The 14,942-nt window shown below is 38.5% G+C and overlaps 2 protein-coding genes across 2 annotated transcripts; both read right to left on the reverse strand.

The window, feature by feature from the left end:
- Nucleotides 1-1,184: 1,184 nt before the first annotated feature.
- On the reverse strand, nt 1,185-2,758 carry cd40lg (CD40 ligand). The gene is made up of 4 exons (XM_040015171.1): nt 2,480-2,758; nt 2,104-2,131; nt 1,903-2,004; nt 1,185-1,799 (listed from the first exon to the last, which is right to left on the reverse strand). Exons 1-4 carry the CDS (start codon nt 2,675-2,677, stop codon nt 1,432-1,434), a joined length of 696 nt encoding a protein of 231 aa, XP_039871105.1. The 5' UTR covers nt 2,678-2,758; the 3' UTR covers nt 1,185-1,431.
- A 1,966-nt stretch (nt 2,759-4,724) lies between these two features.
- On the reverse strand, nt 4,725-10,166 carry tmtops3a (teleost multiple tissue opsin 3a). The gene is made up of 4 exons (XM_040015172.1): nt 9,711-10,166; nt 8,813-9,141; nt 5,588-5,821; nt 4,725-4,971 (listed from the first exon to the last, which is right to left on the reverse strand). The coding sequence occupies exons 1-4, from the start codon at nt 10,093-10,095 to the stop codon at nt 4,759-4,761; spliced, it is 1,161 nt and encodes a 386-aa protein (XP_039871106.1). The 5' UTR covers nt 10,096-10,166; the 3' UTR covers nt 4,725-4,758.
- Between the last annotated feature and the right edge of the window lie 4,776 nt (nt 10,167-14,942).

Genomic DNA, 14,942 nt, shown 5'->3' on the forward strand with positions numbered 1-14,942 from the left:
TAACGGAAAACTCCTTAAGATTTCTACTAACGGCACGAACAGCGTTCCTTCATTCACACTGGAAATCCACAGAGAGAGGCTTTTCCATGCTGTGTTCATCATGTGTGCGGTTCAGGAGTTTGCATGTTGCTCAGATGCGGTAGTGAGAAACAGGATGGAATGAGTGACTAGAATAGATGACATTCTCTAAGAATGTACCTCCTCTGCAACTTTGTACACCTCCATAGAGATTCACACTTTCCATGCTCTTGTACTCCACTGTGACAGTGACAGTGTGGTAGGTTTTGTTATGTCTAAGGTGTTGAGGGTGTTTGGTAGAATTTTTATATTACTCATCATTTACAGTATTAAAAAAAGAACTTACACTAGACAGGTTACAGTTGAAAAAACCAACCAAACAAACAAACAAAAAAACCGTAGTCACCAGACAGGTTAGAGTAAAATCACCCGGAACTGGAGAGCAATAGTCTTCAGGTTTGAACTCTAAAAGCTAAATGGTCTTTGGATGGTCTGAACTGTATTTTATATTTAATGGTTTTCCTTAAGAATTACTGTATTTCAAACTGAAGTGGGGAACTTTGGATTTTTGAATTGTACACCGCATGTTTTGAGAGTCTGAAGGTTCATGCCCCATTTATCAAAATAACTACTGGCTGCATGGGGGGGTAATTTAAATGATAAATATGCAGCAGACTGGAAATTCTGCTTAAACCACCGGTCCTTTGCTTCCTCTCTTACCACTGAAATTGGTGGGTAGCCTGTACCTTAAGTGGTCCCATTTGGCGATGTGAGAAACTGCAGCTTCTCTTTGTGGTTTGTTTGTGTCCTAGAAATTGAAAACCATAGTGGTGCACACTAACCTAGAACATGATAAGCATCAGGGGTTTTACTGGTGATGAATCTTGGTGTTTTTACACCTGTTAAAGTAACCATCATTACATTAAGGAAATTCAGTTTTTAGGACTTATTCCCGAAGGTGTTTCCTTATGACCACTTAAAATGTTTTGAAAATATACCTCATGGTGGGATAATGTAGCTCATACACGTATAACCTCGGCGCCTTCATCCTTAAACCACTGAGCCTGTGGTTCATTAGTTTGGATGTTTCAGTGTAATGTGTGCGTGTCCTTTAAATGTAACTCGTTCCTGATGTGAGGTTGATGCAAGAAAAACTGAGAAGAGTATAAATGTTTCAGATTAAATATTAGTTTCATTTCACAATCTATTTACATCAATAAATACAACATTTTACTAATCAATACAAAAACAAAAATAACTAAAAAAAAATATCTGGTGTAATAAATTATGTCTCTCAAATCCAAACTAATCCACGAAGATGTTTGAGCCAGCCAATTCAAAAGTGTTTTTGTAGATAAATCCACGAGATCCCATTCTTCAGCTTTTTTCTATTCATGTGTCCATGTATGAGTCTTATAGTTTGTATATCCCAAAGCTTGTTGCGCCTTCTTCATAGTCCACCAGTGAGAGGTCTTGTACCCAGAGACTCAGTTGGTTTCCTTTCTCCAGTAGGATCAGATCTCCCTGAGCGGCTGTGCACATGTGAGGATTCTTTGTGCTCTCCAGGTAGCAGTAGGCCTTCATTACATCCTCGCTTTCATCTGCCTCGTTCTTCCTCAGCTTGACCTTGCTGGCTAGTGGGATCTTGGAATCGCCCTTGGAGAAGGTCACTCTGGAGTAGACGTAGTAAAAACCAGTCTCTGGAATAGTCAGCCAAATCTGTTCATAATAGTTGATGCCTCTAAGAACAGAGTGCATCGTGTCCCACTGAAGACAACCCGCTGGAGAGACAAAGAAGTTTAATTAAACACTCATTAATAGATTTTTGATAACTTGTCACTGCATTTTTTTTATTTAAAAGAAAAAAATGTGTAATATTCTTACGTGTTTTCTTTCCTTCAGCTCGCTTAACTGCCATGCGTGCTAAGGCTTTATAGAAGGTGTCCTGTTTGTCCATTTCCTGCTTTTGAGATGAGGGCAATCCATCTTAGAAAAAGAGAGAACAAATTTTTAAAGAAATTAATGCCATTACATCTTTTTATTTTCTATTTAATATATAAAATTTATTGATTGAACTGAATATACCTCTATCTTCTGCTGAGAAATGTTTTTCCTGTAGGGAAGAAAAAAGTAGAACATTAGAAATGGGTAAAAGAACTTACTGAAGGGAGGTTTTCATAAGCACACCTCGCCAGCATTTCCTATCTTTTAAATGCAGTCAAATTAGCCAGGTAAAACTACACACAGCGGGGGAAAAAAATGTGTGAACCAAAAGATCTAACCAATTCTGCATACTTAACTTCCCTGTTTTAAAATAAAGCTGAATTATTTTAGTATATAGTCATGTTAAAATGTAATAAGAAGAAAACAGAATTTTGAGTTTAACTGTTAATTTTGGTTTTGTTTAAGCTGCCAGTTTTATACAATGGGTCCAAAGTGAATGAGAAAAAAAAAGATTTACCATATGTTCATGGTAGTACAGGTAGAAGAATCCTGCAAGTGAAAGAAATAAATGCAGCACCACTACGGCAACCAAGAACCGGACGAGAACCTTGTTGTGGCCCTGCGATGGAAGTGAAGCTGGGATGAGGACCGGCTGGGACCTGCTGCGTGGAGGCACCGGTGGTGGAGCCAGGCTGGTCTGGTAAGTGTTGATCATGATAGAGCGGAGCGGTGACAGCTGCAGAGGCCTGACGTCCGTGACATCCCATGCGCTTTTGAACTGCTCCTCTCTCAAGCATCTGAGTTTATGTCTGACTACTTCCTGGAAGGTCTCAGTACTTTGACATGCAGATGTCTTTGCAATGTCACTTGGTGAATACATGTGGTGTGCATGTTGGTTTAAAAAAAAAAAAAAACCCTCACTGCATTTTCCTTTGTGTCAGCTATAGCATGTCTATAATGCTGCACATTGTAATGTGATTGTTATGTGAACTTGTGCACTTAGCTGACACTACTTTCACTTTTTTGGCCCACAAAACCAAATCCCCATAAACTGTTTCAATTTTGTATATAAGCTGTTATAACATTAAAAGGTATTTTAAAGTACTTGTATATCACATGGCACACACACATAGTCACACAGAGACACAAAGATCTATATTAAGAGTTCAGTAGTATTTTCACACCATTTATTTTCACATCTTTCTCGCAGACTATATCTGGAAATTATCTGGTCAGCCTAAATGTCAGAAGCAGACAAACGTAACACTGTATCTAAGGCATTATATATACTGAGCTATTCCTTCAAAAGACTAGTGCTATTGTTCACCGGAGTAAAGATTAAAGTTAGCTGTGTAACCACAGGATCATCGTGGTTAATTTTGGTTAATTTTTAACTTCAACCTAACTTTAATTCATGTTGACGAACCGAATGCCCAGACCAAACTCAAACTTAGTTTAATCTGTTGAGAGTTTACTGGCTACAGTTCACACCATGGCATGTCCATTTAGATATACAACACTGTTAACGACCGCAGGATAAGTGAAATGTGCTTAGTTGTGGTAGCGGATTTGTCTGGAATGAGACCAACCATTGACTCTTTTTTTTTTTTTAGCCCACACATGTTGGTTAAGCTAAAGTGAAAACTGTTTAATGTGGGGTTCATACAGTTGCTTACAGAGTTCTGCATACAGCACAGTGCAGCGTGTCCCTGTGTAAGTCGCTATTAGACAGTGAATGTTTCATCTCCAAAACAAGTGGCTGGAAAGATACAATAAAGAGTTTTTACACCAACTACAATAAGTGATCGTGATTAAAAGCCTAATATGAGTTAAAGTTACCCAGGGACTTTTATCACAGTTTTATACACACTAATTATTTTCCATTTTGGACTCATGTAAATGTGAATAATATCAGGGGGAGGTTAAATTTGCCAATGTGCGCAGTACAAGTGTTTCTTGATAAAAGCTGTATCTTTATTTCATAAAAAGGCTACAATTTAAAAAAAAAAAACCTTAAAATAATAATAATATACAGTAATATACCATCTACAAAGTGTTACAATTATTTTTATGCAGCTGTCTAAACAAGAAATGTGTTCAATGTTTTAGAAATCCTTTACAACGGCCCACTGCCTCCTCTAGTGGTTCAAAAAATATTTTTAACTTTAAAATGATGTCAGTACAGAGTTTTCACATGTTTTTTGTGTGTCAAAGGTCCGGAGGAAAAACTGAAGAAAATTGGAATATGATTTTATTTTGTGTAAAATTTTAAAGACATTCATTCACTCATGCACTCATATACACTGCTAGGACCAGGTTAGACCTCCTTTTACTGTCGAAGTGCTTCAGTTATTTGAGGCGCAGCCTGCTCAGCTGATCCCGAATTACGCCAAGAAAATATCTCCCACATCACTATTTCACCAGCACAGGATTGAGCCATGTGTTTGCTGTTTTTGCTAAATTATGACTCCGTCAACTGAATGTCGCAGCAGAAATCGAGACTCATCAGACCAGATGACAAGATTTTTCCAATCTTCTGTTGTACAGTTCTGTAGCCTTAGTTTCCTCTTCTTAGATGACAGCAGTGGCACCTTGTGTGATCTTCTACTGCTGAAGTCAATCTGCTGTAAGGTCCAATGTGCTGTGCATTTACAGATGCTCTTCTACTTTTTGTTGTAATGATGGTTACTGGTACCTTCCTATCACCTTAAAGCAGTCTGACCATTCTCCTCTGACTTCTAATATCAACAAGGTATTTTAATACTCTCAGTCAGTCATTTGAAAACAACAACTTTTTTATGGAGTGTAGTGAACATAAACTACATGTCGGCTGCAGAGCACAGTGTTTCTGGGGCCGCTGGGGATCTGGACTTGTGGGGAGCTGAGGGAAGCTTTCCTATGGACATGGAAATATTCTGACAACTGTGTCCTCGGAGTTCGGTGCTCTTCTCCTTGTACAATCTCAGGTTCTCCTTTGCACTTCATGAAGGCCAAAACACATCTATAAAACTGTGCAAAAGTATAGTGGAGAATGGAATAGAATGGTCAGTCGCAATAAGTAGTGATTTGCAGATCAAAGGACATGTCGAGTGCTCAGTTCAACACTGGTAAATCTCCCTGGAAAGTTCAGTTCATTATATTTAGGATACATTTAACCACGGTTTACATTTAACCCTTGAAAACTAGACCCTAAAATGAAGTATTGTGTAAGTTCGTGCAACATCGTCGTATAATCAGTTTGACAAAGGATCGACCTACTTTACAATAAATGACACCCCTGTATTATCTATGTTATCTATTATGGGATAATCAGAATCATGGCATTGAAATAAAAAAGTAGTAACGAAAATGCTTTTCAATTAATGGTTCTGAATTTAATATCTTAAATTATTCTGTTCAGGAGTCTCATTAGAAACACTGAAAACATATATCATCTTGGGTGCTGCAGAAACTGAGCTGCAGTTAAAACTATTGTGTTCAACTCTGTCAGTGACACAATGCCACTCCATTTTTATAACAAACTGGTCTAGACAAGATACTTTTAGTATATTGTATGCAGTGATATTTGAAATACGGACATTTCTCAGCAGTCCTATCAGTCTATCAGTTATGTCCTCACTCTCACCTGTTTGTTGAAGAAAACATAGATAACAGGGTTGACAACAGTGCTGAACTTGGCCAGGATGGAAGGAATCACACTAGTGATGGGAGTCACCAGCCCCGACCCACCAAAGGTGGCCATCAGTGCCACGATGCCATAGGGCATCCAGCACAGCATGTAGCAGGACACCATAGAGAAAACCATCAGCGAAATGTGGCGTTCTCTGCGCTGAGCTGCCAGAAGATTGATCTTTCCCACCTGGAGATGTGAGAGAGAAGGAGAATAAGAGGTATAGATGTAAAGACACCAGAAAATTCATGTGTTTTGCTTGTGTCTCTAAGAATCTTAGGCTTTTTCAGGTCCACTAATAGGCTTTTCGTGCCTCTTGCATATGCTCTTTTATTTCAGTCCCAACACATTTTATTTTGTGTGAATAATTTGCTTACATAAGCTATCTATCAACTGATTACTAAAATCCACACTTTGCGCTGCAGCATGTAGCATTTAAAAATCTGTCTTTGGTGCCCTCATGTGGTATTATGAAGAGTTGACAGTACACAGGTGATTTCCTACTTAAGTGAAGAATAAATCTTCACTGAAAGTGTTTTTTTAAAATCCAAATATACGGTATAAAATAAACATTAATAACAAGTCAACAAGAACCGTTACTTGAACCAGCTCCACTTCTTAAAAGCAGCGAAGTGAAGTTTAAAGCGCACAGCAAGTTAGTGAGCTGTAAGTGATGGTTGTGTTGCTCACAAAAATTAAAATATCAATTTTAAAGGATATTTCAGAAAAAGAAAAGGAATACACTCAGAAAATAGTATGCATATGAAAAGATATCAAGGATACTTTGTTTCCAGTATATTGGTCAGACTTCAAGAGGATCAGTGAGGATCCCATGATTCCCATAATATCATAATATAATATTAATTATATGTGTTTGATTTGTGCAAAAATAGTATCAATTTAACCCTTAGCTATAGTTGAAGCCCAACAGATAGTTTTGGGAGATATTATAAATATATAAATGTATCATTTCTATGATTTTTAAACTTTTTAATATATTTTTTTATGAGATGTTTTGACCACATTATGCGTGTTAACGTTGCATGGTTTGTCCACCTCAGGGCGCTCTGTAACTTCCTTGTTGGCACGTGTGCGTAAAATGCCACAAACACCATAGTGGACAAAGCATAAATGAGCAAATAAATACATACATACAGCAAATGTTAGAGGAACCTGTTTGTGTTGTGTATGTCTGAAAGAGAAAAAAAAGACTGAAATTTTGGAATACCAAATTGTTACATGTCCAAATATCAGTATAAGTATTAGTCTTAAAAATCCTAAATCAATCAGATTCTAGGTATAATGACAACCTGTTATGAATGACTGCTGGCTCAGCAGAATATGTCCGATGTGTGATAATCAGAAGGGGCTAAAAACAGATACCATGCTTTTAGATCTTGGTCAGAAGCAGTATGACCACATTACATGCCCAGATACGTTTCATCACATTTGTTTTTCAGATAAATCATAAAGCAAGTGGTTACAGCAGCATCTCACCGGTCAGTATTGATTTCATGTGCCCACCTCCGTATGTAATTACCACCGTGATGCTTGTCATGGTGATTTATGAATAAATGAGCATATCTGGCTTGTGAAAGAGGCCTCACAGAGAAGAAAATCTACCCCATCTGTCAAATTACTGCTTATCTCTCATACACTCAATTACACCTCTTGCTATATAGGATTAGATCATGGCCCTCACTGCTCTGTCTGAACAAACCTCCCTCATGTAATAACTGTGGTCACTTCTGCATGACTGACCTTCTATTCTCCGTTCTCTCTCCTAAATCGAGCTACCCGCTGATTATGATGGTGAAATGGTTTTCCCTACTGCCTGCCACAGTTTGATTTGTCTTTGTATCTCTATGCGCTTCTCTTTTATCTTCTCCTTTCCCTTACCTCTCATGCAGTGGCAATAGATGATCATCTCACCCTGAGTTCTTCTTTGTCACTTTTGCTTGCTCATACTCAGAAGATTGTCGTTGTTTTTTCCTCTAATGCCGACACTATGACTCTGTTTACCTTGCTATATAAGGAAACTATTGTTATGAACTTGGTCTCTGTATATAAAAAAATTGAATTGAATTCCATTCCTTTGGGACTGAACTACAACATAAAATATGTTGATGCAACATGACTGCTCGCTCTTTAAATGGGATGCTGTTAGTTAAGAATATAGAAAAGACACAGGTTTGACCCACACCGACAGTGCTGATGCATATTGCGCTTCTCTTTCTGATCTGTTGGTTCAAGTTTTGAGAAGCCAGGAGACGGTTCCTCAGACAGATTGCCAACTCTCTAAAAATAGCTGATGGTTGGGCTCTGAGTTGATGCAGCTGAGCCCCAGTTCGCTGCTACAGTGATCAAGTCTGCAAAGCCGCTTTCTGCTCAGCCTCTTGGGTGCATCAAGCTTAAAAAACGGAAGTGCTTATATAATGACAGGTATCCAATAGCAACAAGTTGGTACCATGATCTACAAATACCTTCCAGAGCATTTGGTGATAGAAGCAGTACGAGCAAGGAGTGGGAAGAACCCAACACTAACAAGAAACTCTTAATTACCAGTTATTTATCTATATGTATCCATAACAAAGATGGTGATACGGTGACCTAGAGGCATGGATCGCTATAAACTGGGCTTGGTTTTACTGTCCTTAAGACAGTAAAGACAAAGACAGATTCAACCCAACACTTGCCCCTTATACATGGTCCCTTCTTTCTCCTCATTGATGACTTGCTAGCTTATCCAACTTGATTTTCCTTGGAATTACCTCGAAAACTCATGATCAAATTTTAATAGAACTCAGCCTCTTCTTAACCTCTAAAATCCGACTTTATGTTACAAGAATTCCAGTATTCAAGATCTTAGTCCTTCAGGGTAGTTACTGTGAAAAAATAGACAAAATGTGGTAGACATAAGCAAAAGCAGATTTCACACTCATGTGAATTTAGATGAATGTAATTTGAGCTCTGTTCTGCCATCTGCTTTCGGATTCGTTGTCTTACTATTATAAATCATAAAATTCTGATGAATATACAGATGACTTATGATTTACTTACACATAAATAAACAACTAAAAATGACATGGTAGCACTGTACGTGGTTGCATGGTTTTCTCTTTGTCTTGTGTGATCGTCCCAAAAGATGTGGTGAAACTCTTCATGTATCTCTGAACTCACCCTCCTAATGGCCATCAGGATTCTTCCATAAGAATATAGCATGAGCAGAAGGGGCAGCAGCAGACAGAAGATGAAGAGACACAGCACATACAAGATGCTGGAGGGTGAGCGGAGGTGCCACTGGACGGAGCAAGTGGTACCAGGACCCTCTGGTCCATAGCTGCTCCAACCGAGGAGGGGAGGCAATGTCCAAAAGAGAGAGTAGAACCAAGAGCCTCCAACAAACAGCCAGGCCTTTCTGAAGTCTGAGACATCAACCTGAGAGGAATGGAGAACGGTGGTGTAGCGCTCATACGATAGAAGAGACAAGGACACAAGGGACACAATCCCTGTTGAAGCAGGAGTGGAGAAATGAAAAGAGTACTTTAGATTTAATCATCAGAGGCCACTTGCCCTTGCAGCACCTCAGGTTGGTTAAAGCTTTTACGATCCCTTCATAAAGCCACATTTTGCATGTTGTAGAGTCTATAATGATGGTGCTGTCCATAATCGTGGAGAAAAGTAGGTTATTGGCTTTATGTAAAGCAGCTGTTTAAAAGATTATATATTTTATATTATACTTAAAAAGGAGAAAGTAAATGTAACCCCAGCAACAAAGGGGGGAAAGTATTTCTTAAGACACAGGTGTTCCTGTATTTTCCTATAGAGTTCTTTAACTTAATTAAAGTCAAGCTAATTAACAAAGATCTGTTTCCCCCTGTAATTATTAATTTCGTTTGAAAGCCTTAAAACTCAGAGGTTTGAAGTGCTTCTAATTTAAGTTTATTACATTTTTATGTTTCTAGAATAAATGACATCATTTACTCTGCTCTACTTCTGAAACGAGACACCGCGGTCATAATTATTTGATTTTAAAGGGTAAACAGGGAAAAATACTACTCCTCATGCAGTTACTCACCAAAGAGGGAATTGGCAAATCCATACCACTTACAGCCGTACTCTCCAATTAGCCACCTCCCGTGCAGGCTGGCAGCAAAACTGAACGGTGTCCCAAAAACGCACACGAGAATGTCACTTAGGCTGATGTTCAACAGGATGAGATTGATGGGCGTCCAGAGGGACCGAAACTTTGCGAAAATGAGCAGAGTGAGAAAGTTGCTGAGGATTCCTGCCACTAAAATAAAGCCGAGGCATACTGCCACCACCGTATGGCCGGTCCGGCTCAGCCCACCGGGGCTGTGGGGCACCGTGGAGCCCCAAAGCGCTTTGTCTGTATTGATGCTGGAGCTGGAGAGGGAGCTGTCGGTGGTACTGAAATTCCAGTCGTGTACGTACACGACCATGGCAGTGACACCGGAGATAAAGGCTGAAGAACAGCTGGACACACACAAGATAACAAAGTCCCGGTGGACCGCAGCTTTACGCGCAGTGGGAGCTGGTGTAACACAAGTATGAGAGTGTGAAGAGACCTAAGACGTGCAATTCTTGCACTCCAATATATGCAACTACCCCCATTCTCTCCCTCTGCCACACAGACTGTTTGTTGTTGTTGTTTTTTCTTTCTTTCTAAGAGTCTCCCTAGTTTAATATAATCAGCCCTTTTGGTTAACATTGCCTGTTTAAATGGAATAAATCACCCAAAGTTACAGCTCCCCAGTCGCAATCACAATGCCTTTTAGGACGCTGTGCTGAGCTTGTGAAACGTGATTCAGACTTGCGTAATTACCCGTATTTCCATTGGGTTTGATCGTCTTTCATGGCGGATATAAATGATTGTCCAAAATAACGTTCTAATTTTACGGACAGCTTGGAATAAATTGCTTTGGCGTTCCGCTCCAGGAAACCAGACTTTGTTGCACGATTTTGCTAAGCTGTGCGTTTCGTATTCATTGTTGCTTCCTGTGCCAGACTTCTGCAAACTGTAGGGCACACAGAAAGTCGCCACAAAGAAAGTTTCACACTTGTTCAGCATTTTCTTTTTGCACCTTCCTTTACCAGTTCAATAATACCTTCTGACCATCCTAGCGCACCCCATTTAAATTCCATTAATCGATGTCAAATGCTCTCACCGACTCTCTGTAATCCCGTGCCTCACAGTATCCTTTGAATTTACTATAGACCTGAAACTATATATTTTTCTTTTAAACGTGTGCTTTTAAAGGTCTTTTGTTGCAATCTGTTGCTAATGGTTTTAATGCTTTCAAAAAGCATCACATGACTAAAAACATATATTTCTGTAAAGTGTAGAAATAAATGTATATTTCAATTGATAAACAAATGTGTTAATGATGTTTACAAAGCAAATTATATTTACATTTCATTCATATTTAATGTTTACTTATTTAATGTTTGTACTTTTACTTGTGCACTTTCAAAGCACTAATAATTGTGTATTGAATCTACCAAGTTGATTTTCCCTCATTTCCCTCAGGCTAGGATTTCCTGGCTTCTGATTGGTTAGGGAAGTCACATGGGGTCCGAACAAGGAACTTGTGTTGCGTTAAAGTGTGCCAAGAGTAAGTAAGAGATCTGAGAGTTATCTGTCTCCATCTTGCTGTTTTTAACAGTTCAGAGAGATTCAGAAGCACATAACGAACCTTCGTGTATAATTTCCATAGAGGAAATAACTGGTAACGAGCAAAAGCCGGTACCTAAGTACAGAAATAAACTTAAAACAATACAAAACATCTGGTATGTCATTCTATCTATATATGTTCTAGGGTATGAAATGTGCAAAAAACACCAGTATATGGTTTTTTAAAGAAAACCTCCTGTGCTTCTTTCTAGCTACACATATTATTAGGTTACACAAAACAAGCTCTGCTGGATTCACAGTTCAAAATCATCCTTATTTATGCAATACTTGGCCTTCGTGCAGGTCCGTTTCTCCGGTCCCTCTTTCTTATGAGTCGTTTGTTCCTTGTAAGGTTATTTTAATTATACCCTGTATAAATTTAAACAACAGAAATGATCCAAACTCCTGTAGAGACAGCCACATTTCCATTCAAGGTCTCGAAAAACCCCAGTTTCAAAATACACGAAAAGGGTTGTTTTGTTGTGTTAACAGTGATTTAGTCATCATTAAACTCTGTTAAGAATTTGAAAATTGATGATTAATCTCGGAAGTCATGACACACCACTCTCCCCTACATAAGTTGCCTTTATAAGATAAAAGTATCGGTATTATTATTAGTATCGACAATACTGGCGATGTATTTACCCGGTGTTGGATCGATACCAAAATGTGCAATAATGCACTGGACTAGTTTGAACAGTGGGTTTGCAGGTAGAAGTGTATATTCTCTGATCATCCTGAATATAAACATTTTAAAATCACGCTGTGTTTTTTAATAAACAGACAAAACAGGCCCACATTAAAATAATGCGTTAAATACAATGATTAACATTTTTATCTGATGCTGCCTGGTGTGTGTGTGTGACAGTGTGCATGTTTACATGCTGAGAAGAGAGCTGCAAGTGTTAAAAAAAACAGCACACCTAAGTGAAATCACAACTGACATCTGACTGATACATATCATTCAGCCGCCATCACGCAGGGCAAATCTCAAATGCTGCAGGTCACTGGTTCCATTAGCTCACATGCAGCAACCGTAAACTCCTTATGCCCCTCTTCTCTGCAACTCTGCAATCAGCATCACGGGCTTGTCGAAAGCTCAGTGGGCAGTAATCACTTCAGAGCCAATTGCCTTACCAACACCGGCCCCCAAACATAGGCCTTAGATTGGCCTGATTATGCTCGACACAAGAGAAAAAGGAGGATTACGGTTTCAAGCCTGCATGGTTTCTGAATCCACGCCGACCCCCTGGTGAGGCACAAATTGTCTGCTCTTCCCCCTTCACACCTGCTGCCAATCTTCTTTCTGCAGTGTTTTTAAAGATACCAGAAAGATCCTTAAATTGTTAACAAGAAGCCCTTCCAATCTGAACCTCTATAGTTCTTTTCACACCTGCTTCTTGTTTTTAAGAGACTGTCAGTCTTAAAAGAAAGTGAGCATTTAAGAATTCTCTTTGCACACTTCACTGTAATTGACTTGAAACACTGCAGAATTTTGTCAGTGTTGGAGACCAATATTTTTAATTTTCACATGAACTATATGTTCTTTACATACCCCATACTGCAATGTGAGCAAACAACATCTTTGCAGTAGAACATTTTTCCCATCTGTTTTATATTGCAAAACAAATATAAATCTAAAGCTTATAAAACCTTAAGTTCTTTATAACTGTCAGTAATCTAACCTGCTTCAAGTTACCAAATATCAACGCCCTCATTATTCTTAAATGTTACATATTACCCACTATATTTAAGGTAACTCCATATGAATATATCACATCTCAAATGTGTGTTGTATCTCTCAATGCACAGCCAATTAACAGGTCTGGAAGCTGTTTTATAGAGAGACAAGTACATTTAGAGTTAACTGCACCTTGTGGTAGCTTAGATGGGATTTATCCAAACATTTTTAATTTCATGCAGTCAAAAATCAATTTCATTTGCATATTGAAATTTAGAAAAAAAAACTGTATAGTGAACACATCGAAATCAACTGACAGAAGCTTAGCATTATAATGGTGTTGCAACAGTGTGAAAATAAAAAAGTCGTCATTATGCAATACTTTATACTTACTATGTGGTTAACAAACTTTGCCTGGAGCTGAAAGTAGTATGCGTGGAAGTTGTGATACCGGCTGGTTCTGCTCACACAGTTTTCTTTGCTTCCACCCAATGTGATTCTATCAATTTCCATAAGCAGGCAGGTTTGCTCGCCTACAGACCCCCGTAAGGCTGCTTTTACAGCTCAACCGCCGTAAACAAGTTTATTATATGCTTATTTTCTAGTGATAGCTGCAACATGTTCCTGCTCTATGAATGTTAAATGTCACATAAAGGTGTTGGCCAGTAGCTTTAATTATAAGATGTTCGACCTCTGAGTACAGACACCTGAAAGTTACCTCATCCTCCAATACCTGCACCTGGTTGTGCCTGTTGGAACAGTGCCCAGAAGGCCCATTTGGTAACCCATTCATGCTGTATTGAAGTAGCAGATGGAAAGAAACTAATAATAACTCAGCATCATCATTAGACCAGCCTCATAATGTGGAGACAGCTCGTCCTCCATCTGTGACCATGAAAAATGTCAACAGTTAAATATACTGTCATCTCTATTAGAAAAACCAGTTGGTGAGCTGACACTAAACATATTCCACTCAGAGTTATCATGTGCTGCATATAAATAACAGTGTTTTCAAAGAAACATAGTTAGTCTATATGGAAACGGATGTAAAACGGCAGCAGTAATGCTGAACTTATCGCTGAAAATGGTCAAAAGTAAAATTAAAGCTCTCAGAAAATGACACATGACGCATATAAAATTTCTTTTTTTAAAGTCAAAATTCGCACAATAGGATGACAAAATAAGTAAGAAACTAAAACATCCTCATCCATCCTACTGCAGTGCACCGTGACAAAAAGATGTCATTATTATAAATGTGACGATTCCTGCCATACTACCCCGCTGTGAAGATTAATGTGAAACTCATCTCTTTTTGACACTTTCTGCTGATACATGATTTCAAGAACACAGTGAATTGTGAAAGGCAGCCTGATTTAGCTCTAATTCGGCGCTTATTCTGCAGACTTCACACAGAAGTGGATCTCTCTTCAGTAATAAAATAGCAGCAGATTTACGTTTGTATTGAATGTGGGTTTAACTTTGGATGACAATTATTCATGTCATTGTTATTAATAATGAAATCTCTGTGGTATCCATAATGACTTTTCACTGTATGTAAGGCAGTATGAAATGAAACCTTTGTTGTCTCACTTATTTATTTATTAAGAAGCACAATGACTGTAAATGGTTTCTGACCTTCTTTCATTCCTTCTGGTTTTGTCAGACCATGCCACTCCGACCTGCAGGCCTTTTCTGTTCAAATAAGTTTCCCTGCTCACTGTTCAGTTATTTTTTCATACCTGAGGTGTTCTTGCACTAAACTGATAAATAAAAGGAATTTATGTAAAAATGTATAATTTCTAAAACATTAAAGAAAAATCTAAGAAAATCAAAAATCTTGGCCTGCATACCTGGAACTATATATAGATATGTATACTATACTTTGAATTTTAGGCAGACAGGCTACTGGGGACCCTGAAGAAACATGCACCTTC

This window comes from Simochromis diagramma, unplaced genomic scaffold (genome assembly GCF_900408965.1).
Source record: "Simochromis diagramma unplaced genomic scaffold, fSimDia1.1 OVJJ01000685.1, whole genome shotgun sequence".
NCBI lineage: Eukaryota > Metazoa > Chordata > Actinopteri > Cichliformes > Cichlidae > Simochromis > Simochromis diagramma.